The sequence below is a fragment of the Pleurodeles waltl genome, chromosome 4_2, assembly GCF_031143425.1.
Source record: "Pleurodeles waltl isolate 20211129_DDA chromosome 4_2, aPleWal1.hap1.20221129, whole genome shotgun sequence".
NCBI lineage: Eukaryota > Metazoa > Chordata > Amphibia > Caudata > Salamandridae > Pleurodeles > Pleurodeles waltl.
In genome coordinates, this window is record NC_090443.1 from 688857436 (window position 1) to 688884376 (window position 26941).

Consider the following 26941-nt stretch of genomic DNA (forward strand, 5'->3'; position numbering starts at 1 on the left):
CCATATGTGGCTCATTCTTTTTGTTGGACTGACAAAAACATATTGTGTCATTATACATTCTTACCAGAAAAATCTTAATTTTATTATGATGGATCAATACAGTTTCATCAATGTTGACCTTTATTTCTCTGATCTCACTGATTGTGTACCCATGGCTTTAAAACTTCATATGTTTTTTCAAAGAGTGCAAACTTAACTGAAGGCTGGCTGCTAAGTTGCTGCTGGAAGCTCATTTCATATTCATATTTTCAAATTTATGTACACATGCAGTTCTGTTGGGCAAACAAATCTGCTACAAATTCATTTACCTCGCTGTTTAGATCAGCTACTCGGCTAAATACTTCATCTTGGAAGAAACTAGCTGCAGATAAAAACATGTTTGCCCTTTGAGACTCACATACTCTGCACTTTGTTCTGTCGTCAATCTCTTTGGCCCTTGCTCTGGCTAAACCACAGATAACACCTTGAAAAACTACTGCTTTTTAATCAGCTGTTGGAGGGGGACGAGGGGTAGCCATCGATCTTCTAAGTGGATGGGCATTGGGTTTAGTTGTTGTTGCTTTCTCAGAAGACTCAGATTTTTGTTGTGATTCACTGGTTTCTGCTATTTTTTTATGATTTTTTTCCAGGCTTTTTTCCATTGTATACGACTTGTAGCACTTATTGCTACAATGATAAAATATTTTATCCTTTCACCCATCAGCTTCAACCTTTTGTGAGCTTCGTCTTGCCTTATTTCTTCAACATCTTGAACTCTCTTCTTCTCCAGCTGTAGTCGATGACAGCTTTTCTTTTGTGTTTAGTCAGGCATACAACATATTTTTTGTTGTTGAAGGATTCCTCAGATTTTGTAGTTAGCAGCACTCTGTCAGGAGGTAAAGATCCTCTGTTACCTCTTGCTTCTCTCATGTTTAAGAATGTGAATCAACAGAAAACCTGGAAGAAAAACAATATTAAAATAAATTCCCAATGTGATGGCTAAAACACATACTTTTAGAGCCGCTATTTTGGAAAATGGAAGAAGGGTTGCTCTGAGGAGTTACTTCTTGTCTCTGTATGACTATTTCACCCCCATAACCTATGTTTTGACACCAAAAAGAAGTATATAGGTCTCATGGTTCCTGAAATATTACATTATCACTGCAACACATCTGCCATTTTCAAAAATGTCGTCCAGAAAATAGTTGGCCTGGATTAGCAATGTCTATCCAAGTTAAATAACTTCTCTATTAATACAAAAAAACAAATCAAAAATGAAAATCTTTGGGCAATATTTTTTACTGAGGTATTTCAAGGGGTCAGGTCTAATAGTAGAAATCCACAAACAACTGTATGATTTGAGGTGTCGAGCAAAGAAGTTAGCCACCTGGCTCTGAGAAGCAGCTGGCACCATATGACTGCCATCTACTGCTACGTCTCTAACACCCCTTGAGTAGCTGGTAGAATCCTCCATTACCCCTTAACGCCTGACTGGAGTCAGTAACATTGATATGTCAGCAGAACGACCAAGAAACACAGGTAAGTGGCATGCCCCATCACTCCCTTTTCTATGTATTGTAAATTGTATATTCATGTCTCAGCTGTCTTTCCCTGAAAACTATTATAATAATCCTGCTCAGTATAGGAACAATATTGGTGAGGTACATTAGCAGGGACCTCTGCACCACCAGACAATCCTTATTGGATTGCTGGGGCGCTAGCTCTCTTTACAAGGAACACTATCTCCATTGTTCCATCAAGGGTGAATGGCAAGGCTACCTAAGAAGCTTGTACAGGCTCCTTTTGGGGCTAAGATATCTTAGTTAGAGGCAAGAAGGTAGAAGAAATGCAGGAAAAGTTTAGAATGCTATTACAATGTTGCAATTTGTTCTAATAGTCTGTTTATTACTGTCATTGTTATTACTATTCTGTTTGTTACTACTGTCACAGCTATACATATGCATTAGAGTTGGATTTGGACTTCGTTAAGATTGTATTTTAGTCTATATTCATGAGTGTATCTATTCATCATGAAAGGAGGTTTGGAACCTACTAACAAACAAGTACTCCTGTGAGTCTCACTGGACTGATCATAGCCCAGAAGGCGCCATCCTCATGTAATGCACAAGTGGTTCATTGGTTATAGTCCGCTGGGTTCTCTGTGTTAAATGAGTATGTTGACTAAGTCTGCGCTGCCAGTGAGTCTAAAGATCACAAAGCTGAGTCTGTATTCTGAATAAGTTTCAGAAAATGTTTCAAGTTAAAGGCACTCATGATTATGGATAAACACATTCTAGGCCTGAGAGAGATAATGAAGGAAGGGTTTGTTTTATTATAGGAGAACAAAAGTACATGAACAGCTAAATGAAGAAACGGACAGAGGCTCTCACTGTCTTATGTACCTCTCTAAATTAGAATCACTAACCCACAGATGTAGACAGACATCCTCGAGCTGGTTTGAGGGCTTTGGGGTGTCTGTTGCAACTGCGACTTATGTGTTGTCATGAAATTCTGTAAACCTCCAAGTGGAAATGGGCCATTTCAGTGTTAACAATGAAAGAGGGTTGGTACAGATCTCAAGTGCATTGGTAGACATGCAAACTGCATAGGCCGGCATCAGGGAGCATTCAGAGCCTACGAAGAGTGAGAAGACCTCAAATCTCAGTATCATGTCTATTGCTTAAATATCTCACCCACTCCACACACAGCTACACAATGTAGGGAGGCGTTTTGGGTGTAAGCACTACAGCAGAGAGGACCACCACAGAACCGAAGAGAGGGGAAACATATGGGTAAATTTGTATTCATATCTTATGTGTATCTAAAATCTTAGGGCTTCATTATGATGGCAGTCACTTTGACCGACAGATCTCCAATACAGCGTTGGGGAGGCTGTTGCCAAGCCAATGGCCTCCCCACTACTGTATTATGATGTTTCAGTCAGTCTGGCTGATGGAAACAACGCAATGCCATTGGCTTCGGCTCTCAGAGAGAGACGAGGCCGATGCCATCGCACACAGCATACTCGGAATGCACACTGTCTGCCATAGCAGACAGTGTGCATTCCAAGTGTGCTGACAGGGGCCTCTGCACAACCAAGTCGTGGGCAGTGCAGGGCCCTCCTGTGGCCCCAACTCTGCCTTTTTGCCATGAAAAGGCTGGCAGAAAGGAGCATCGTAATCAGCACAGTAGTGCCGGCATAGGCACAGCTGTGCTTGACTGCGGCTTTCTGCATTGCGGGATCTATGATCCTGGTTGTGTTGGCAGTGTTTTGGGTATCTGACCACCAGCATCGTAATCTGGTTGTTGGACTACCAGGGATGCGATGGTCAGGCCGCCACATCAGGTACGGCGGTCCTATGGACCGTTGTACTCGTCGTCAGGCCCTAAGTCTGTCTAACAATGAAAGTGTGTCACGTTGGGTCCCAGATCTTCTCAGAGGCAGCTATTGAAAAGATATCTCTACCTGTAATCATTTATTTCACACTGTTTTTACACATTTATATTTCACTTACAGTATTTCTAGAATGTAGTCTCAGGGTGATGGAACATAGAGAAATGCTCCTAGCAAATGTATACTTATTGGGTCTGCCGGGTTAAAGAGTTTATGAAGCGGTATTTACAAACTTTGGAAGTATTACATCAGGCAACGTTGGGCAGGTAAGCAGCTGGGCTGAGGTATGTAGAGCTAGTTTAAGGAAGGCAAGAAAAGAAGAAAAAAATATGTTGGATTTCTGATCTATAACAAATGAGTGAGAGATAAAGGAAATATATAAAAGTAAGACCAAAGAAATTCAAGGTAAGGAAAAGAGGAAATGAATCTGTCTCTCTTCTTTCTTTCTAGATCCAACCACTACCTATTCCCTCATATGGTATTAGTGAACATTCATATCAAATAGCTAAATTTGCCTCAACTAGGGGATAATAATATCCCCACCTTAGGGCTCAGAATAGTGCATGACACATTGTCAGATTCTGTATATGTAGACCATGCCATCCCTGAATACCTACGCAGGTTGTCAAGGTGGAATCACCACCTGTGGTGGGTATCTATGGAAAACAGGGAAGGGGGGTGGGAGATTGAGAAACATTTGAATGGATCTCACTCTTTGACAAGTGAATCATCGAAGTTGAGGAATGATACAACTCTTTTGGGATGTTGTTTGAGATCAAAATCAAAATCAGGACAAGAGTAATTGAAGTGTCTTGTGTGATTAGTGGTCTAGTATATCACACCTCTACAATTTCCACTGATCCATCTACCACAGTCTTCAACACCTGTGCATCTTATGCCTTATTGTTTGTTTGAGCTGAAACCTGACACATATGTGACACATATGTGGGACTAAAAGTCTCTACAATTCCTGGTTTATGACCCTTCTCCACTCAGTGATCCAGAGCAAAAATATGTGGGTAACATTTTATATTAATAAACACCAGTCGGGATTAAATACAATTTAGAATCTGCAAAATCGGTAATATCTGTATCAGTTATATAGATTGCCAATACAATTAACTATAACACTATGTTGCTGCAATTAGAACGAAAACATACATTTTTTAAATTATTTTTGAACATTGGAATCATCTAAGTTCAGAAACAGGAAATGCCCTTATATTCTCATTCTCCAATATTTCTTCTAAAATTCAAGGGCATCCTTTTAAAAAAAGAATATTTATTGGCCAAACGAAAAAATAGAATACGTAGGAATGTGCACATTAGGTTCTTGCACATTCAATAATCAACTAAAAAATGAGGTGCAGTATTTACAGAATGTTTCTGAGATCAGAATGATACTGTAAATCAAAGATGAAATCATTTTAAATCCGTAACCTAACCATATGTTTTGGTGCTTGATATACTACTCTTTATTATAGTATACAAAATGGAAAAGTATAACTATTTACAACTTGCTTTTCAAGATTGTCTTTTGCAACTGACATAGCACGTGGAATGGCCTACCTGCACCAACACAAGATATTTCATGGACGATTGATATCGAGAAACTGTATCATTGATGATCGATGGGTGTGCAAAATATCAGGTAACTATATATGTAACACATAGCTTGTTTTGATGTGAGAAATAATATAATGCAATTGACTTTAAAATCATTCTGCGTTTTCATTCTGTAGTGATGTAACAGTTTATTAGAGTCATTAGAGCATTCCATTAATTGCTGTTCACAGTAAGTATATAGTTATATATATATATATATATATATTGCACAGTTATCTGAACAATAATAATTTTACTGCAGAAGTTACAGTGACATTAATGATGTTATCAAAGAGGTCATGAGTGCTGTAATTTGTGGGCTAATTAGCATTGCATGGCGAGCCTGCAAGTTATAGTTACCCCAGGGCATGAGTTATAGTTACTTGATATAACTGACTATAACTGGTGAATTTCTATGGGTTGATACATTTAAAATGTGGACCTAACTATAACGTCCCGGTAACCTTTGTTTTTTTTAGTGAATTTCTATGTTTTTTAAATTTTATTTCTTAACTGTAACTTCCCTGTAACCTTTGTTTTATTTCTGAGAATTTCGATGTTTTTTTTTAATGCATAGTGATTTTCATTACTATACGTTAATTCAGCCACTGCCATGCATGGCCTTTCGCCATGCATGGCTGGGGTTGGCTGCAGGGCCTGCCCAGTGGCTAGTCCCTTCGGCCAACCCCTATAACATCCAACCCCACGCTGCGCACAACCTGGCCATGCGCAGTTGGAGTTTGTTGCAGGGCCTGGCCTGTGGCCAGTCCCTGCGGTTAACCCCTATAACAACCCAACCCTGCATGAGCCCCCCTCCTCAGGCTGATATCGGCCCAGGGACCCAATCTCCCAGGGCTCAGTATAAATATTTAATGTTTAGGGGGAGGGGGGCTGTGTAGCCCCCCTCCGGCTAATCTCAGCCCCAGGAATCCCATCCCCCAGGGCCTGGCCTAAACATTTAATTTCTTTGGTGGAGGGGTGCTGCACTGCCCCTCTTCCCAGGATGATCTTGGGCCTGGGGACCCCATCCCCGAGGCCTGGCCACATTTTTTGGGGGGAAGAGGGGCCATGTGGCCCCGCCTTCCCGTGGGTGATCTCAGCCCCAGGGAACCCATCCCCAGGGCCCAGCCCTGGGGACAATGGGGGGAGCCTGAAGGGCCCTGCGGTCTCAGCTGGCTCCCCACCTCTTGCAGGAGCCAGCATTGCTGTTACCGAGAGGCATCTACTAAATTAGCTCCCTCTCTGTGACAGCAATGTCTCCTCTATCTCCCTACCTGCATCTCACTGGGCAGACAGACTGAAGAAACCTCCACTCCAATGAAGGAAGAGCTGTTTGACTGCTCTCTCTTCATTGGAGCGGAGTGTTTGCTGTGGCTTGGTGGTAGTTGTCAAAGCTGCCAGCAAACCACAGCAAATAGCTATGACCCTGGGGGGTGGTGGTCTCCAGGACCATCAGTGGCTCCTTGAGGTGGACCGCATGTCCCCCCTCCCACCTAAATAGTTCCAGGGATGTGGTGGCTCCTGGGGGTCCAAAATTGACCCCCTTTCTATTTTTTACAGTTTGCCACAGGGAGGTGGTGGTTCCCGGGGCTGTGAGGGGCCACCCGGCCCCCTGCATTAAATTACATTATAGCCCCGGGAGGTGGTGTTCCCCAGGGCTACAGGAGGGCTGTGTGGCACCCCCTCATTATATTTTAGAATAGTCCCAGGAAGTGGTGGTCCCAGGGGTCATGGGGGGGGCGGCAGTGCGTCCTTCCCACATAGAATTAGATTAAATCCCCGGGGAGTCTGCACTTCAGTTTGTTTTCACATTTTGCCACAGAGTCATGACCTTGTTGTGAACTTGCAGATATTTTTTTTAATTCTACCTCTGGTGGTGGGTCTCTCTGGGACTTCACCACCAGAGCTAAGGGGTCAGGGTGTCCATACTGTGGCCCCTTTTCGTTTTTTAACCTTTTTTCTGGGGCTCGGCTGAAGCCGAATTTTAAGATCGCTGCCAACACTTCCTTGTTGAAGTGTAGGCAACCAATCTCAGCATGAGATCAGGAGTGGTCGCAAATCTTTTACTTCCCTATATATGCAAATTTGGATTTTCTTTAATTTCTCTAAAACAACTGAACGGATTTACACCAAATAACAAAAAGGTTGCTTTCTGGACCAAGAGCTACTGTTCTGCCAAATCTGGTGTAATTCTGTCCAGTGGTTTTGGCGCTATCGCTGTTCAAAGTCCCTATAGAAAAATAAATGGGGAAAAGGCATTTTGGGACCTCCCCTTACTGCTCCACCTGCTTGACAGATCACCCCGAAACCTTTTAGACAGCAGCTGACACGACTGGCAGTTTGTTTGGGAACATTTCTTGAAGATTCATTAACCGACGCCAAAGATATAGGCAAATAAAACAATGTTTTTTCTATATACACTGCTGTTACATGGCACCTTGTCTTATACTATAGATTCCAACATATGGAGATGTTTGATTTACCCGCAAACAGTGGGCTACTGAGCTAATATATAATGATTCATCGGCAAATACAGGACACAGCTTTTACACAGACTTATGATTGTTTGGAGACCACTGTGACGTCATTACTGTGTGCCATTTATTCTTGCTGAGCGTCAAATATTGTTAGCTTTTTATTCCAGTTAATTGCTTGTATATGCTAATTATTAGACATATCTATGAATCGCATATTATACATTTGCCATGAAATTTCTTGAGTATTGTTGGATTTTAACTGACGTGCAATAATGGACTACACTTGGTACTTTATCAGTGAATTCAAATGGGTTACATATAGACAAATGGAGATAAAAGGTGTCATTACTAATTGAACATTCGGATATATTTTACGGCCATGTAACAACTCAATGTCAACAATATGCTTTGACAGCACTACGAATTAGAAACGGTCCAGTGTTTGATACACCTTTAATGGTGGCCATGCTAAATCATGCATTAGTGCAATAAGGGCCATATTTATACTTTTTGACGCAAAACTGCGCTAACGCAGTTTTGCGCCAAAAAAATTAGCGCCGGCTAACGCCATTCTGAAGCGCCATGCGGGCGCCGTATTTATTGAATGGCGTTAGCCGGCGTTAGCCGACCGGCGCTGCCTGGTGTGCGTGAAAAAAAAACACGTACACCAGGCAGCGCCGGCGTAGGCAAAAATGGCGTTTGGGCGTCCAAAAATGGGGCAAGTCAGGCTGAGGCAAAAAAATCGTCTTAACCCGATTTGCGCCATTTGTTTTGGGCGCCCAGACGCCATTAACATGACTCCTGTCTTAGCAAAGACAGGAGTCATGCCCCCTTGCCCAATGGCCATGCCCAGGGGACTTATGTCCCCTGGGCATGGTCATTGGGCATAGTGGCATGTAGGGGGGCACAAATCAGGCCCCCCTATGCCACAAAAAAATAAAAAATAATACTTACCTGGACTTACCTTAATGTCCCTGGGGTGGGTCCCTCCAGCCTTGGGTGTCCTCCTGGGGTGGGCAAGGGTGGCAGGGGGTGTCCCTTGGGGCAGGGGAGGGCACCTCTGGGCTCATTCTGAGCCCACAGGTCCCTTAACGCCTGCCCTGACCCAGGCGCTAAAATCCGGCGCAAATGCGGGTTTTTTAGACCCGCCCACTCCCGGGCGTCATTTTTGCCCGGGAGTATAAATCTGACGCATATGCATCGGAGTCATTTTTTAAGACGGGAACGCCTACCTTGCATATCATTAACGCAAGGAAGGTGTTCACGCAAAAAAATGACGCTAATTCCATGAACTTTGGCGCTAGACGCGTCTAACGCCAAAGTATAAATATGGAGTTAATTTTGCGTCGAATTTGCGTAGAAAAAAACGACGCAAATTCGGCGCAAACGGAGTATAAATATGCCCCTAAGTGTTCTGGACCTTTTGGTTATAGGTTAACGCAAAGGCCGAGTAACTACTTTTAAGGCAGAGGTGGTGGGAGTTACAGATCGCCCAGAAGGTGTAAGCCAAAACGCATTGGGGTCCTGGTTGGTGTTGATACCATTTGTAAATAAAGAAGACATTTGAGCGTCCAGCAGCCTGTTTGAGAATTTTTTGGAATGTCGGTGATATTTGTGCAGCTAGCTATGTGACGTATGGACACTGTAGGGTGAAGATATAAATACATATATATGTATATATATATATATATATATATATATATATATATATATATATATAGTTAAGGATTCTTCAAATGCATTAATCATGACAGTGGGGTGGACGTCCATTATTTCACATTGACATGAAAATTGGGTCAAGTTAAACACATTGTTTTAATAGTGGGTCAGAATAGCCGTCCATGGTGGTAGTTAACATAAATTACATACCAGATGTTGATTGCTTCATACTGCCCCCAACAAAATGATTAAATGCTTTTCTTCCAGTGAAAAGCCATCTTTTTGTTGCGGTCTTTCAGACTGAGTGTAGGATGGTGCACCAGCAACTCTAAGACCTGTTGGGAGGTAAATAGAGCAGAACTCACTGTCAGCAGGTTAATATTCAGATATATTTCTAATGCACAGTGTAAGAGTGTAAACCTCACTAATCATTTGCACATGAAGATGTGACAGTTGACAGCAAAAACGTAGACTCAAAAAAATCGACTGCAAAATAGTTACCAAACACACATTTCTCCAAGTAGAAATGCTGCAGTAACACCTAAATCCACTACCAAAGACTCGCACAAAAAATCCTACGATTGGATCTAGAACAGATCATTTAATCAGTGCTATGACAAGTGGGAAGTGCACATGGTAGGATTTTGGAATGTAGAACAGATCAAAGATGTTGAAAGGAGAGACGATGTGTGGTCCATATTTTGCCAGTCTATATTTTTGAGTTTCTCTTTGAGTTGTCTATGGTGCTTCTATGTACGTTTCAAGATGTAATTGTGGTTTTGTGAGATTTTTAAGGTACCTACCTCTCACAGGTGTTGGAGCAAGTCTTTAGACTGTGGATTCAAGCTAGAGTTTGCACTTGGTCTTTCAGTTGTACTCCAGTAATCAAAACCATTTTACTTCTTGCATAACTTGTTAAAGGATTCCAGATAGTTAGCCATTGGTTGATATGTTTAAATCGGTCCTAGCTGTACTGTTCTAAGCTGTCTCATATTCCACTTTTCGAGACAGTATGAAATACTTGCTGAGAAAGTATTGGAGAAAGGAAATTGGGTATCGAAGAAAGGAAATTGAAGGCAGATATTGAGCAAAGAAACCCCCAATTTCTTTGCTTTTGGACCTCTATTTGTTTACCTCTGATGTTAATGAGTCTCCATAATGCAGACTCACCCACTGTACGTTTACACTGTTCTTTTAAAAATGTGTTTCACCTGCACTGTCGTCAAAGCCTACTTTTAAAATAAGGTCAGCTACTGTATGCAGCTGAGGTGGTTGTATAACATAATATTTACCATCAAAATATCACATTACAAAAACATCAAAGAAAAGAAAATGAGGTCCAAAAATATATATATTGTAAAGTGCCAGAATATTAATTACAAAAATAGCATTAAATAAAAATAAAGTGACATCATTTAAAAAAAATGTAGGCCCATATTTATACTTTTTGACGCAAAACTGCGCCAACGCAGTTTTGCGTCAAAAAAATTAGCGCCGGCTAACGCCATTCTGAAGCGCCATGCGGGCGCCGTATTTATTGAATGACGTTAGCCGGCATTAGCCGCCGGCGCTGTCTGGTGTGCGTTAAAAAAAACGACGTACACCAGGCAGCGCCGGCGTAGGGGGAAAATGGCGTATGGGCGTCCACAAATGGTGAAAGTCAGGCTGAGGCAAAAAAATCGCCACAACCCGATTTGCGCCATTTTTTTACGACGCCCATCCCCCATTGAAATGACTCCTGTCTTAGCAAAGACAGGAGTCATGCCCCCTTGCCCAATGGCCATGCACAGGGGACTTCTGTCCCCTGGGCATGGTCATTGGGCATAGTGGCATGTAGGGGGGCACAAATCAGGCCCCCCTATGCCACAAAAAAAAATTAAAAAAAATACTTACCTGGACTTACCTTAATGTCCCTGGGGTGGGTCCCTCCATCCTTGGGTGTCCTCCTGGGGTGGGCAAGGGTGGCAGGGGGTGTCCCTGGGGGCAGGGGAGGGCACCTCTGGGCTCATTCTGAGCCCACAGGTCCCTTAACGCCTGCCCTGACCCAGGCGCTAAAATCCGGCGCAAATGCGGGTTTTTTAGTCCCGCCCACTCCCGGGCGTCATTTTTGCCCGGGAGTATAAATACGACGCATATGCATCGCAGTAATTTTTTAAGACGGGAACGCCTACCTTGCATATCATTAACGCAAGGAAGGTGTTCACGCAAAAAAATGATGCTAACTCCATGAAGTTTGGCGCTAGACGCGTCTAACACCAAAGTATAAATATGGAGTTAGTTTTGCGTCGAATTTGCGTCGAAAAAAACGACGCAAATTCGGCGCAAACGGAGTATAAATATGCCCCGTAATATTTTAAAACTATATATATAATTAGAAACATTATTTAACTAACTTTAAAAAAATGAATTCAACTGATACATGTAACCTATATTTATTATACTAATATAAATACAATTATACTAGTGTATGCCAGACCTAAAAATAATATTTTATTTAAAATATATAATACAGCCTGATAGAGGAACTTTTAACAAATAATATTTGTAAGAAATATACATGGTATATATAAATGTGTTAAAACATTATATCAATAAAACTAATATTCAACAAATATCTAGCAAATAAAAGTTCAACTAAAATCTATAAAACAAGTAAAATAAATCAAAAATCAGATGTCATTATTTAAAAAATACACTTGAAACATTTTTATAAAAACCACAAAATTAAAGAAATAATAACTAACCAGTCTAAACATATTAAAAACAACTAAGAAAAATTCAAAAACACCACTTTGACTATAATGCTACACACATTAGGACAAATACAGATAGGGCCTCATTACGAGTTTTGTTCTGTAACCGCCATGTTGGTGGTGGCGGTCAGACCGCCAACAGGCTGGCAAGGAAGACTGTCAAATTATGAGTTTGGTGGTGGTGCACACAGAAGACCTCCAAAGCAGCGCTGGCACCGCCAGGCAGGACATACCGCTGTGGTCGATTGGAGGCACCAACAGACTGGCAGAGACCTGTGTTTCCACCTGAGTCATTATGAGGTTGCACACTGCCAATATGACCGCCGCGGTTGAACCACCACAGGACACCAGGTGGAAACAAACAGTATAAAAGGAGACACCTCCAGGAAGCCATACACGTCCAGAGCCACCATGGAACCACAACTAGATGTCATCCAGCTGCTCCTGCTCGCAGGAAGACAACGGAATAATCGCCGACTACAACCATAATTTCTCACTCTCACCTGTTATATTTTTAAATTGTAATAATTTGTACAGTTACATAACATTCCATGGGGATGGGGTGCGAAGGCTGCACTCACACAACACAGTACAATGAGTACACACACTCACATACTGCATCAAGGACACCCACACATACACAGCACACACATTGCAGCCAGCACACACACACCACACGTCAATACCACACAGTTACGCACGTCAGCACAGCACAGGCCCAGCCTCACAGATTAACATACAACTTATGAACTCATTACAACAATACAACAACTGTACAAATATAATCACATGTCTCACAACCATCACTGGTCAGGGGCTTGATACACATACAACACAATGGAGAACCATCTGTGATGGAACACACATACCACACACATCACACACACACAGCACATTGTACCTATTATGCCATGCACAATACATGCAGACTCAAGCAGTCAAAACACATAAAGCCACACAGCACAACAAACACATTTTACCACAAACACAACACACTACCATGACAACTACATTTTAGCTACATAAACATACCCATCACACAATACACACCATATCCCTGGGGGACAACAGCACTGCACACAACATCACATACTGCTCAAACAATGCATGACGCACAAGCAGCACACACACACAAATACTGGCACACAACCAATGTCATCCAGGAACAGCTCAAACCTAGGAAAGGAAATGCAGGACAAAGATCTAACCAAATACACCAACAACTGGTTGGTTTTAATTGGGGGACAATATGCAATGAATATGAATGCACAAGGCTTTAGGCCAGTCCATGGTCTTCAATATTAGCACCAACGAGGAAAGCTTCCTAAGAAAAGCAAGATACTTTCCAAATATACTTGGTAAAAGATCACCCAATCAAAGTTACCCCAGTTGATAGTGTAATAGGATGCTCATGCAAATGTCATAAAGGAAAGATCGAATACATCCACAAGTTTCAGAAACAGAAACCTGAACAAATCAAGGTTTCTTATGGGACATTAAATCCTTTTAAATGTAACCCGGGCTTTCTGCGGTTGGCAAATGCAACGTATAATGGGGGATGCAAAGCTTTCCTCATTTACAAGCTGAAAACTCAAAGGAGGACGACACACCTTGATATTTTCCCTCGATTGCATGGGTGCCTTTTAACTGGTTGCAACACTACGTCCACATGTATTCTTTGGTCCTGATGATGACCTTAAGTGTTTAAGGTCGAAACGCTGTCGACAATTCAGCAGCAAAATGTAGGCTCTTTGACGTACATGTTTAAATCCGATTTTTTAATGAGAATCATTGACTTCAAGTAATTGGATCTGGAAAGACTGCCTACTTTGTGGCTGCTATTTTGTTTGTTCTTTGTTTATTTGTGTTTCACATGGTCTGGGTTTGAAACACTTGTTCACAAGCACCATGGGGGTAATTTTGATTTTGGCAGGATGCCCCTCTGCCAACCGTGCCAACGGTCACCGGAAGACAGCCAGTGGCGACGGCCGGCATCCCGCCAAATAATGACGCATGGAGCCTCACGGCCATTGATGGCGGTGAGGGCCGCCATGCGTCATGCTGACGGTCGGTGGCAGGGGTGGATGCTGCTCCACCCTACTGCCACGTCAGTCCAGACACCGCCACGCCTATGATGATGCATTCATAGGCGTGGCGGTGTATGGAAAGGCGGCGAAGGCGGTGGAGCAGCATCCAGGGAACCCATTCCCTCCCAGAGCAGTGCGACGGAAGAGGGAAGGGGGAGGGGTGTGTGTGTGTGAGTGTGCGAGTGCATAGGGGTGTGTGTGAGTGTATGTGTGGGGGGATGTGTACCTGAGTGTATGTATCCGTGTGTGCATGTAGGTGATTGGGTGCATGAGGATGTGGTGGGGTTGAGGGAGACCTGTATGTAGAGGTTGGTGTGAGGAATGGTGAGGGTTGAGCTGGGGGACCTACATGGGGTTTTGGGGGTGGAGGGTTGGGGGTCAGTTTTCAGGGTTTGGGGGTGGGGGGCTGGCGGATCTAGGGCCTTGGGGGGATGGGTGGGTGTAGTGGCAAGGGGGGCCTGGCGTGTCACATAAAGGTGACAGGAATGAGTATTCCTGTTACCTGCATGCTTTCTGCCAGGGATGACATCCCTGGTGCAAATGGGATCATAATCCCACTGCCGGTCCGGCCTCCACCGCCGGGTCGAATATGCCTACAGTCGGCCCGGTGGTCAATTCTGGCTTGGCGGTGGGTGGTAGTGAACTGGCTGTGGTGGTCTGGACGGCCATGCCGTTGGCAGTAATGACCGCCACCGTCGGCGTGGCGGTCCAGACTCCCATGTTCATAATGACCGCCTATGTGTTCACTTGTCTTTAGTCACTACACTTTTTTAGGAGAAAGATGGGATCTAGATTGTTTTTGTGTTTATTTATTAAATTGTGAAATGATCTTGATATGTAATTGATTTTCTGCCCTTTTTTCGTTGTTGCATATGAATTTGTTGTTACTAATTTTTTTCAAATAAATACCTATTGAGACATTGTTGTTGATATCTCGTACGATCATCACATTCACAAGGTAACACTTTCATCATACCTTACACAAAGGTCCCATAAGATCTTGTTCACTAACACCCCCAGTAAGTGCCAGTAAAGTGCCAACATAATGTCAAAACAAAATACAATGTATGTCCCTCAAAATCAACATTGTAACACACCAGCAGATGTAGCTGACAGAAACTTACAATACAATTATTTAAATAGTCCAATCACACTGACCATACCACAACAAGGTGACTATGCCACTTGATACAGGTTCCCTATCCAGAACAAGATAGTAAAGCAGCAATCAAGCTATAGTTCAGAAATGTGAAATAGCTTACCACAAATCCAGACCACATACTTAACATGCGAATACTTTACCCTGATGTCATGTACCAGGCAATAACACATGTTGGAAAGTAAAGGCAAGCAAACTTTGTGCAAACAAGTCATACCTTCTTCATGTCACATAGTTACTATGATACACTATAGACACATACCAACATGTAACACCTCAGATTGTCACACATGCCAAATTTTGGTCAAGGCGTTAGAACACAGCTCACACACACATCCACCAATTGTGATGTACCAAGGAGTTTCAATACAATGTGGACCAATGCATCTAGGAAACTGGTCTCCAGAAAATGAACAATATCAGTCATCTAAGCCAGACTAATGACCTATACACAATCACAAGTTGTCATTAAAGTGTACGTATCCAATGGACTACTGTACTGTGCAGGAAAGTGAGAAACATACCTAGCTGACTATGCAATTAGTTCATCAATATGCCACTGACTAACAACATCACTACCCACACATAAGACATGACAAGCCTGACATTTGTCTACGGAGGACTCCTAGAGACAAAGCATATGTGATTCCAACATAACTGGTACACCAACTATGATGCAAGCCAACAGCCTGATCACACTTACCAAGCTACTCACCGGTGTATATGAACTACCACAACTTCACCAAATAGGGGTCATGGCAAACATGAGAGTCCCAAACAGCCAGACCTCATTTGACATATCCTCCTTAGCAACAGCAGCTACACATAACATATACCAATGTTGAGTCATGACTGAACTTTTCCATTTAAACATGATGTTGACAATCATCTGTCTGGGCTGTGGCTGTGATTAGGCTACCATTGCCTGTGTATCACACCTACAACAGTATGCCAATGGACAAAGCTGTGTGGCCAGTTTCTACTATCAGAACATCAGCATTGAAGTTACATTCCTATATCTGATACCAATATATGTGTTCCTGTAGAAATGTTGCAATATCTCAATGGTATCCAACATGCATATCGTCTGCTGTGATGAGACATCACAAATGTCTATGTACATCTCTCACTTACCAAGGGGGATTACCTTGCAACAGGTGAGACGATGTTAACCATGTATGTCATGTAACAATGCAGATGGACATCACAGCCTCACATGTTGCTGTCACTTTTCAGAAACCATTACAAACTACAAGTGACTTACATATGGACTCCTATTTAAAACAGAAGAAAACCATCAGCACCAACCCCTTTCCTAAAATACCCTCTAAGAATAAACCAAGCCAGCCTCTACAGTCCTTCCAACAAATATCCCAAGGTGAATTTATGGATTTGGTCAAAGCAAGCAGACCTTCCGGTTGCCCTTCTGACCCTTGCCCACCACAAATCTTCAAGAACATTCTTCTATCTACTTCTGCTGCCACACCTGGAAGAAGAATCATCAACAACTCTTTAACTACAGGAACTTTTCCTGTACACCTGAAAAAGGCATACATACAACCGTTATTAAAGAAAACAAACCTAGACCCACGAGACCATAACAACTACAGACCAATCACAAATGGACCTTTCCTGGGTAAATTGATAGAAAGAGCAGCATTCGGCCAGATGTCACAATTCATTGAAGACAATTCTATACTTTCAGACTTCTAAACTGGATTCCGCCCAGGAAGAGGCACTGAATCGGCACTCATAGCAATCTGGGATGATCTTAAAAACACAGTCGACCGCAATGGAGTTGCTGCACTACTTCTCTTGGACCTCTCAGCTGCCTTTGATACGGTTGACCATGACACCCTAATTCAACGACTCCACGAAGCCGGCATAGACGGACTGCTCTCGACTGGATTACTTCCTATCTTCAAAAAAGATCTAATATCATCTACTCGCCCCCCCTTCTCATCCAAACCCTACCTCACAAAAGCAGGGGTTCCCCAAGGATCAATCATCTCACCTTTGCTTTTCAACATCTACATGATATCATTACCAGAACTGATCAATGATTTCCATCTCACATACTACAACTATGCAATGACACACAAATACTACTTAAATTAGAATGCCCCATTGAAAACTCAGAAATCTTCGGTTGCCTCAGAGCCGTTGATCAGTGGATGACTTGGAGCCATCTCAAACTAAATACCTCCAAAACAGAAATACTCATATGTGGTGACTGGAAAAGTTATGACCCTCTGTGCGTCTGGCCTGGCGATCTCGGACCACCTCCTCAATTATCCAAGGAAGTTCAAAGCCTTGGAATCACCGTGGATTCCAAGTTAACTATGAATGCCCAAGTGGACAAATTAGCACGAACAAGCTTCATCTCCTTGAAGACTTTACAACGCATCTTCCCCCACCTCGGATTTCCACACAAGGTGCAAGCTACTATCCCGCTTGTACTATCCAAACTGGATTATACCAATGACCTCTACCATGGATCATCTCTATCTATTATGAAAAAACTACAACGTATTCAGAACTCCGCAGCCAGGCCACTATTACATGTAAAGCTGCAAGCCCACATCTCCCCTGCCTTGAGAGTACTACACAGGTTACCCGTTGTCAGAAGATGCACTTTCAAGATGCTTTGTATCACCCACAAAGCTATACATGGAACAGGACCGCTTTTTATTAGAAACAAAATAACCAAATACATCCAACAAAGAAACCTCAGCTCAAGATTGGCACCCTGCCTTAGAACACCCCCATACAAGAAAATGACTATAGGTGGGACATCCTTCTCTGTTCAAGCAGCCAAACTATGGAATTCATTACCCCCAACTATAAGAGCCACAGATAACTTTCTTATCTTCAGAAAACTACTCATGAGTTGTCTCTTTCCTTCATAACCACCATATTCAAACAATTATGGACTGCATATGCCTATGTTGATAAAAAAAAATTCTGATTGTGTCTATTTCTAGTTATGTATAGTTCTTTAGAAAATATGTATCGCTACTATGTCATAACAATAAAATACACACACACTCTTTAAACCTGTTTGACTAAGTATATTTACCCATGGTTCTAATTATGTATTGTATGTACATATATGTGTGCATATGTGTGTGTATTCATGTGTGTTTGTATGTGTGTGTATTCATGTGTGTTTGTATGTGTGTGTGTGTATGTGGGTATGTATATATATATATATATATATATATATATATATATATATATATGTATGTGTGTATGTTGTTTCTGTGCTTGGCATGTTCGTGGGTCATTGCATGGCTCCTGGGTGGGTTGTTATACTAGATATCTATGAATCCCTGATCTAATCTTATCACACTTATCTACCCATCATCATATGTCATGTCTCTATCAAACTATCCTCCATTCCCACTCTGACTCATCCCAAATCCATTCTACTACTTTCATCTCCTAAATAACTCTGCCTAAGCTCTTCCCTCCGCTTCCACATCTACCTCACCAAACCTCACTCTACTACCATGACCTCCCAAACAACCCTACTAAATTCTCCCTCATTTATCTCACCCTGCTACTATGATCTCCCTAACCCTTCCACAGACTCTTCCCTCCTCCATCCCCCTTTACTCATCCCAAGCTTTTGGGATGAGTAAATGAGGGATATACTCCCAATTAACACTTCTGGATTTCTTTCCTCCTCCACCCCTCCATTACTCCAGTCAATCTAACTAACAAACTCTCATATCCGCGGCTCAAATTAACTCATAATACTAAAACTGTACTCATATTTTCCGATACTAATCCATTACTAATTCTTGTTGGGTTCCGGAGTAGCGTGCTACTCGCCAAAAAGCGCTTTGACGCCTCGCCAGGGGTAGTTAGCTCTATATAACTACTATTACAATACAATACAATACAATACAATATGTCTGACTCTATGTCGAACATAGACATGAATCTTGCAACTATGCAGAGGACAGAGAGCAAGGACCTACACACTTTACCACTATGACATTGGGAGGATTGACCTGTTGGTGGGAATTAACACCAACCAGGGTAGAAAAAGCTAAATATTGGTACATATATGACACAGCATATGTGCACCATTATGAGCCATTGGACTGGAGGGACAACATAGTTGAGTAACATGTCTCAAGAGACATTTGTATGTGCACACCTGTGTTCTATAGTGGCTAGTGTACATCAATGTGTTCACAGGACTGCACTTACCACATGGTCAGAGCTAACCTTCTGTTCCCCTACTCATTTGTGTTAGGTCTGTACTTACCCCCTTTTGGCTGCTGTTCTGCCTTCAAAAGCCCATCCAACTCAGGGTAGGCCACCGCCAAAATGCGGGCCATTACGGGGGTCATGTTCCGACGGGCACTCCATCCTCCTTGGGGGGACATCCCCAGCTTGCCCTCTGCAGTCTTCCGAGGCCAGCGTCTCTGGTCCTCCCACCTCTTCCGACAGTGGGCGCTCCGCCGGCTGGGGACCCCCATGGTCCACACTTTCTTGATGATGACACACCACATCCCCTTCTTCTGATGGGTATTCATCTGCATGGATGACAGAGACAAAAAAATATATCATGTCCACATGTTCCACACTAAAACGGGCAGATTTAATTACAAGTCAGTTCAGCAAGTCACACACAGACTGTCTTGAACATCCTCCCCACTTATAGATGAGCATATACAGTGAGAGCATTTGTGAGGTGGAAACAGGCACACAATATGCATCTCCAGCACCAGCTGTCATGTTATCACATATGAACAGACACTAAGCCCATATGAAGATGGGATTTTTCAGGCCGAGTCTGGCATAACATCTCCACTAACCATGTGCAGCGGTCACAAGGTGGGTCAGGTAGCATACATGACACACTCTGTACAATATCTCAGGACTCTAAATCTGTAAACAAACTTAAGTACATGCCCAGGAACTCACCCATGTTTTCACAACTTAAGCACCCAACAGGACACAATCAGAAACATTGCCCATCAGCCTTTGCTTAGCATATCAAAGAATAGTCGAGCTAATGAAACATATGTGCACATGGAGCATTTACCTGCTCCTCTGGTGCACTATAGTGGTGTTCATACAGGGGTAGGATCTCCTCCACCAGCTTCTCCAGCTCCTCGGGTCAGAAGGCAGGGGCCCTATCACTTGCAGGACAAGGCATGATTGCTCCCAGAGGCAGTGCACAGCAGCTCAGGTCGTGGATGTCTTGCTGGCAGCAGTGTCAGGAGTCAAGTGAGAGACGAAGTATGAGATGACGGTCACATTTGCCACATAAGAGCCACTCACTGCCGGCAGACATCGCCTTTGACCCTAGACCGACAAAGGCAGCAATGTGTTCAAATGGCAATGTCCACCGCAGTACTATCCACCTACCACCATGATGACTTCTGCTGGTGATCGCAGGTCGTTTCCTATTGTCCAGTACAGCAGGTAAGGCAGGAGCCATTTTAAGTTTTAAGGACCTTAGATGGTAGAATGCGTCACAAGGTGTGAAACATATTTACCGCATAGTCTTCATTGCTGACATTGAACAACCATGTATGAATGTCCAGATTGAAGGGACATGTTGTCATGTTGACAAAATACAAGTAAGGTATCTTTAGTGGGACAGTCAGCACTCGCTTGGCAATTGGCAAGATCGTTTTTTGGGCTTTTTAATGGAATGCATAGTTGGATGTCAATATAACAGAGAATCGCTGAGGCACGCGTTTACATTCCCATGTCATAATTGAGGGAAGGGGATGAGATTCCACTAATGTGACATCATTACCATTGTTCTGTGCTGTGTACCATATTCCTACTGTTACATATGGCATGTCAGATCATGATATGTATTGACACTTAGAAGGAGCACAATGAGTGATGGACATACCTTCTTATTTTCTCTCACACAGTTACCCTGGAATTAGAATAGTCAGACAGTCACCAGTGTACCATCCTCTAGCAGACCTGCAGACCATGGAGGATCAACATGTCATTCAGATCTACTGCCTGAATAGGCATACAATCATGGATTTCTGTCATCAGTTGGGGCCAGATATGATGTCTGCCATTTGTCATCCAAAAGGCATACCACCCATTGTACAAGTCATATCAGTGCTGCATTTCCTAGCCACAGGGTCCTTTCAAAATACCATGGCCCTAACTTTAGGGACGTTCCAGCCTATGTTCAGTCTGGTCTTGAAGACAGTACTGTCTGCATTATTTAAACCCCTGGACTGCTACATCAGATTTCCACATCATGAGAAGTTGGCCCACGTGAAGGCTGATTTTGTATGGTTTGGCACACATCCCACATGTAGTAGGAGCCATTGATGGTACCCATGTAGCCTTGGTTCCCCTACCTGGCAATGAACAGGTGTGTCGGAACAGGCAGAACTTCCACTCCATAAATATACAAGTAGTCTGTTTGGTGGACCTCTACATTTCCCAAGTATGCACACAGTACCCCGGTTCAGCCTATAATGCCTTTATCATGCCGGACAGCGCTATCCCAAAGCTGATGACACAACAGTACCCAGAGAGGGCCTGGCTAATTGGTAAGTCACATATGTCGTGTCTGTTAGTATCCTTTGTCTGCTGCCAAATATAAGGATGTCCAAAATTTAAGTTTGCACATGTGACGATTCCTTACAGGGAACTCTGGCTACCCAAACTGTCCCTGGTTGTTGATACCAGTGAGGTACCCAACCACACCAGAAGAAATCCTCTTCAAGGAGGATCATGGAAGGACACAGCGTGTCGTGGAGGGGACATTTGGGATCCTGAAGGCAAGATTCCGTAGCATTGATAAGTCTGGTGGAGCCCTCCTCTGCTCACCTGCCAAAGTGTGTCAGATCATCGTGGCCTGCTGCATGTTCCACAAACTCGCCCTGAGGTGTTAGATCCCATACATCCCAGGTGAGGGGGAGCCAGCAGTTCCACCGGGTGAGAATGCAGAAATGCCAAGTGAGGATGACAGTAATGAGGAAGAAGGTGGAGACATCCGGGCAGATCTCACCACTCAGTACTTCACCTGACTGTAAGTATGTGAGGTTCTGTAATTTGACTGACTCAGTGGGGTGATAGGGGGGTTAGGGAGGTTTGAGAAGCGTCTTTGTATGACCATCAGACATGTCATTCATTGCTTTCCAAAACATAGCTCATGTTTTTATGCAAAATAGTACATGGAGTTGTGACTATTGTGATGATCTCCTTTGATAGTGTTTGTCACAATGCACAATCTAAGTTACCATTGTATTAGGGACATGTATTTCTAGGTCTTGTTTATCATTACCTACCTAAACTCCTTGTTTACAATGCCATCCTCATGTGAACATTTCTGAATTGTGTCACTGGCAGGTGGGTTTAGCTGGTCAGACATGTGAAGTGGACATGGATTGATCCAGATACTGTATGACATTATCTTGGTGGTGTATGAGCCCCATGCCCAGGCTGTCTGGACAGTGGGATGGCAGTGTTCTGTTCCGCACAAAAGACCTGTTTACAATGTTATCTGAGACTAATAGTGTTGTGTGTGATTGTGTGTATATGACACATGTCTTCCTGTGCAATCCATTCACTCAACCTTCTCATTGTTTTGATAAGGTACTATCTTACTTGTATGTAGCTGTCACTGTGTTTCATCATTGCAGACCATTGTGTACGTGTGTCAAGACTGACATGGGTGAGTATCATGCCTTCAGATACCTGACCATGGTAAGTGGAAGGTTCCCTGACTGGGGCATTTGTACTGACCTCTGTCTGTATTATGTATGTTCGTTCGGTAGGTATGGTATGGGTATGTGATAAGACTTTAGATGATGACAAACTGCACCAATCTGTTTGCCTATTTGGATAGACAAAGTCTGACGTGTCCCTTACTTCAGTGGTCTGTTAGTTACTGACACCTATGCTGAAGCATAAAAGTGTGAGGATAAACTTCACTATGTGATCATTGGCATGTGGTCAGCCTATGTGCAGCACAGTGCTATAAATGGGGATTGATGATTGTCCACTTGTATTTTTGTGTATTAATTGACCCAGAATTAACAGTACATGTGACCGGTCCCTTCCCATTCTTCCTACATTTGTGTATCATATGCATTTAAGATTTCACTGTCAACAGTTCAACATAGATTACATATGATTCTAAGTCATTTATTGTGATTTAGGCGTGTTTATTTACAAGTGCACAGGAAAATAATATGAATGAGATCAAAGCAATAAAGTGCAAACAGTAAAGGGTTCAGTCATGGTGGATGTAATCATCAGGGTAGCCGCTACAACATTTGGAGTTTCAAGTCCAGTGTCCTACTATCCTTGAGAAATAGTGGTCGTCGAAGAGTCAACAGGGTGTATCAGTGGCACACAAGGGGAACCAATAATTAGAGGATCACTTCCTGGCAATGGTTGCAGTCTTGGCATCTGCACCTCCTGATGGTTTTGCTGGACCCTTCACATTTGCGGGAGGGTTCTTCAGCTACAGAGGCAGGGGTGTTTGAAGCATATCCTACCCCTGGCAGAGCCTCCATTCCGCTGGCTGCCACAGATGGAGAAGGGGCTGATGTTACATGGCCAATGGAAGGTGTCTGGTGTTGTAGACACATCCTGCTCAGGGTTGTGTTAATGTCTCTCAGCACCCCTGTTAGGGAGACAATGATGCCATTGAGGGCCTCCCACTGTTGCATGACTTCCTGGTGGTTGTCCCTCTGCAGCTGCTTGATGTCCCCCATCATGGCAAGTACCTGACCCATCACACTTTGGGACTGTTGGTAAGCTCCCAAGGCTTGGGAAATGGTGTCCCGGCCAGAAGTATCCCTAGCAGCCCTATGGTGCTAGCCCACACCATCCCGTCCACGCACCCTACTCCCATGTGTCTGCACCCTTGAAACGGTTTGGCCACTACCAGTGGTGCCAGTTCCTTCATTGTCAGGGTTTTCGAGTTGTGACTCTGGTACCGGTACTGGGGGGCACATGTTGGTAGTAACAGTCCTTGGGACAAAGGTTTGGGGGTGACTGATTGCTTGGGATGTAGATGCAACAGGGCTAGGAGGAGTTGATGAGGGCATGGTGAGGCTGACAGTTGTAGACTGACCAGGTAGGCCAGATGGGCCAGAGTCGTCCTCATTGTCCACACATCCAGGAGTGCTCTCCTCACTGATGGCTTCAACCAGGAGTGAAGAATCTGTCTCAGGTGTCCTCTCCATGGTCCCCATGGCAAGTACACCTGTTGAAGAAGTGGATCAGACAGTTACAGATTGTAATGCAACATGTGGTATCCAAATTTGACAGGAAGATATGCTTTGAGCCATGTACAGATATGCTTTGCTAGATCTTATCATTTGGCAATGACACCTGTATTCAATTCTGGAGAACAGCTATATGGGATACAGACAATTCCTAATTCATTCACCTTTCTACATTATTTCAGAATATCTTGGCAGTTGGATGTCTGCTCATGAACTCATATCTTGCGGGCTGTGTAGCTTGATATTTTTCATGTTACCTCCCAGGTGGAAGTAGGTCATTATTGAGTTAACAGAGAGCTGCACAGTGTCATGTGGAAACTGACGGGCCATCAAATTAGGTGTAACCATCCTACCTGGCCATATGTGTCATGTTACACCAGGTACAGTACACTGCATACATGTGTGTTCCCCCAGGTGAGTAGATTTCAATAGGTGATGGGTGGTAAAAGGCTGTAGCTGTGTGTTTGTGGTATTCTGCTGCCAGATGTCCATAGCAATGCTGTCATTGCCATAGCCTGTACAATTGTGGAGCATTCAGGTGGGGTTTACTCTATTGTTTAGTTAACATGCAAGGCAATTGTCATTGTGGTACACTGTTCTGGTTTTCTTAATGGTGGAGCAGTGCCTGCTGGGAGTTGTGGTGCTATCAGTCCCTCTACTACTCATGCCATACACAGACACTGTGCTCCCTGGGGAGTTTAGTTGACATGTGGGATGCCAGACAGGGGTATTCGGACAGTTGGACACAGGGGTGGTGAGTGGGTTGGCTGTTAAGATATCAAAAGGTGATCAGTGAGCATGGAAGACAGGACTTTTGGGTGACATTATTGGTGTTGTGACTTACCCGACTCCACTCCCTCAGGTATTCCTGTCACGCCCTCAGTATGCAGGATGGCCAAGACCTTCTCCTCCCATGATGCGAATGTTGTTGGCCCAATGGTGCTTGGTAGACATGGAATGGACCTTCCACCTGAGGTCCTTCCAGGTCTTCCTGATGTCCTCCCTTGTGGTTCGATAGCTGCCTACAGAATTCACCATGTCGACTATTCTTTGCCACATCTCCATTTTCTTGGCAATAGTGGTTTGCTGGACTTGGGCTCCAAGTATGTGTGGCTCTACTCAGATGATTTCGTCTACCATGACTCTCAACTTGTCGTCAGTGAAACGGGGATGTTTTTGTGGAAACATAGCGGTGGTCGACAACACGGTAAAGTGATGTAGATGGATGATGAGGTATGGGTGCTATGTTGTGGGGGGTGATGGTTGGTGTCTGATGTGTAGGGTACTATTTTGTGTGTTAGGTGTGTTGTGCAGGTTTGGGATGGGTGGTACTTGAAATGTGGAGGGGTACATAATCTATGATTTGTAGTTTCTGTGTGTGAGTTCTATCTTGCTGTGTGTGGCATTTTACTTGCAAAGGATTATAGTGTGTGAAGGGGTGTGTTTTGTAGTGCAGTTTGTAGGTGTGTCCGTGTGTGGATGTGTGTCAGCTGTGTGGAATTCAAACTATCCAATGTAGTGTTGTGTATTACTGTGGTGACCGCCGACCTCAGCGTATCAGACTGCCATTGGTTTACCGCAATAGAAGAACCACCATTGTGATTTGTGAGTCGTAATAGGTTGATGGATGTTTGACAGGCTGGCGGTACAGGTGGTTGGACCGTCTATTTCCTGCCCTCCAGAATCCTGGCAGTGTTATTTTTTGGCTGGGTTTTGGAGGTTCTGGCTGTGCAACTCATTATACGGACCAATACAGCTGTCTGTATGACTATTAACATGGTGGTCTTTTGGCGGCCGTGGTGGTTTTGCAGTCAGACCGCCAAACTTGTAATGTGGCCCATAGTGTGGGGCGAATCAAATTTATGACTAATTATATATTTATTATTATTTTACCCCAAACAAATGCTGTGGTGGAGTTACATTTACTATTTTAACTACGGTCTAATAAACATTAGGGAAATTGCAAGCATTAAGAGGGGGGTTCAGATTTACTATTCTAACTCCAGTTGAACAAAAGATGGAGAAAATGCATGCATTGGGAAGATAACATTTACTATTCTAATTCCAGTCTATCAGATTCCTGGAAAAGTGGAAACATAAATTGAGTCAGATTTGCTATCCTACCTCCAATCTTAAAAAAGTTGTAGGAAATGCACAAATTGTAGTGTGATAAGATGTACGACTCTAACCCTGAATTTACAAACATTGGAGAAAGTGCAAACACTAGGGTGGGAGAGGGATTTTAACTTACTATTCTAACTCCAGTGATCAGTGCGTAGATTGAGAGAAGGCAAGGGGTCAGATTTACTTTTCTACTTCAGCCAAACAAACATTGTGGAATGCACATACACTGTGGAGTGCAGGGGTCAGATTTAATTTTCCAACTCCAAACTAACAATGACTAGGGAAAGTGTGTATATGGGAAAATTAGATTTACTATTTTAACTCCATTATAATGAATATTGTGGAAAATGTGTAAGTCTTCATATTTTCAGTCTAAACCAAACCAACAAATGTTGGAGAACAAGCATACATTGGTCAGATTTAGTATTCTAACTCAGTGTGCCACTGCCTTCCTCATGG

The 26941-nt window shown here is 43.3% G+C and overlaps 1 protein-coding gene across 1 annotated transcript in view; it reads left to right on the forward strand.

Annotated features, from left to right (window-relative positions):
- The window catches only part of LOC138293926 (atrial natriuretic peptide receptor 2-like), a 445904-nt gene that overhangs the window by 292671 nt on the left and 126292 nt on the right, over positions 1-26941 (forward strand). The window contains 1 exon segment of the mRNA XM_069233205.1: positions 4903-5024. Within this exon segment, the coding sequence (XP_069089306.1) occupies positions 4903-5024 (122 nt within the window).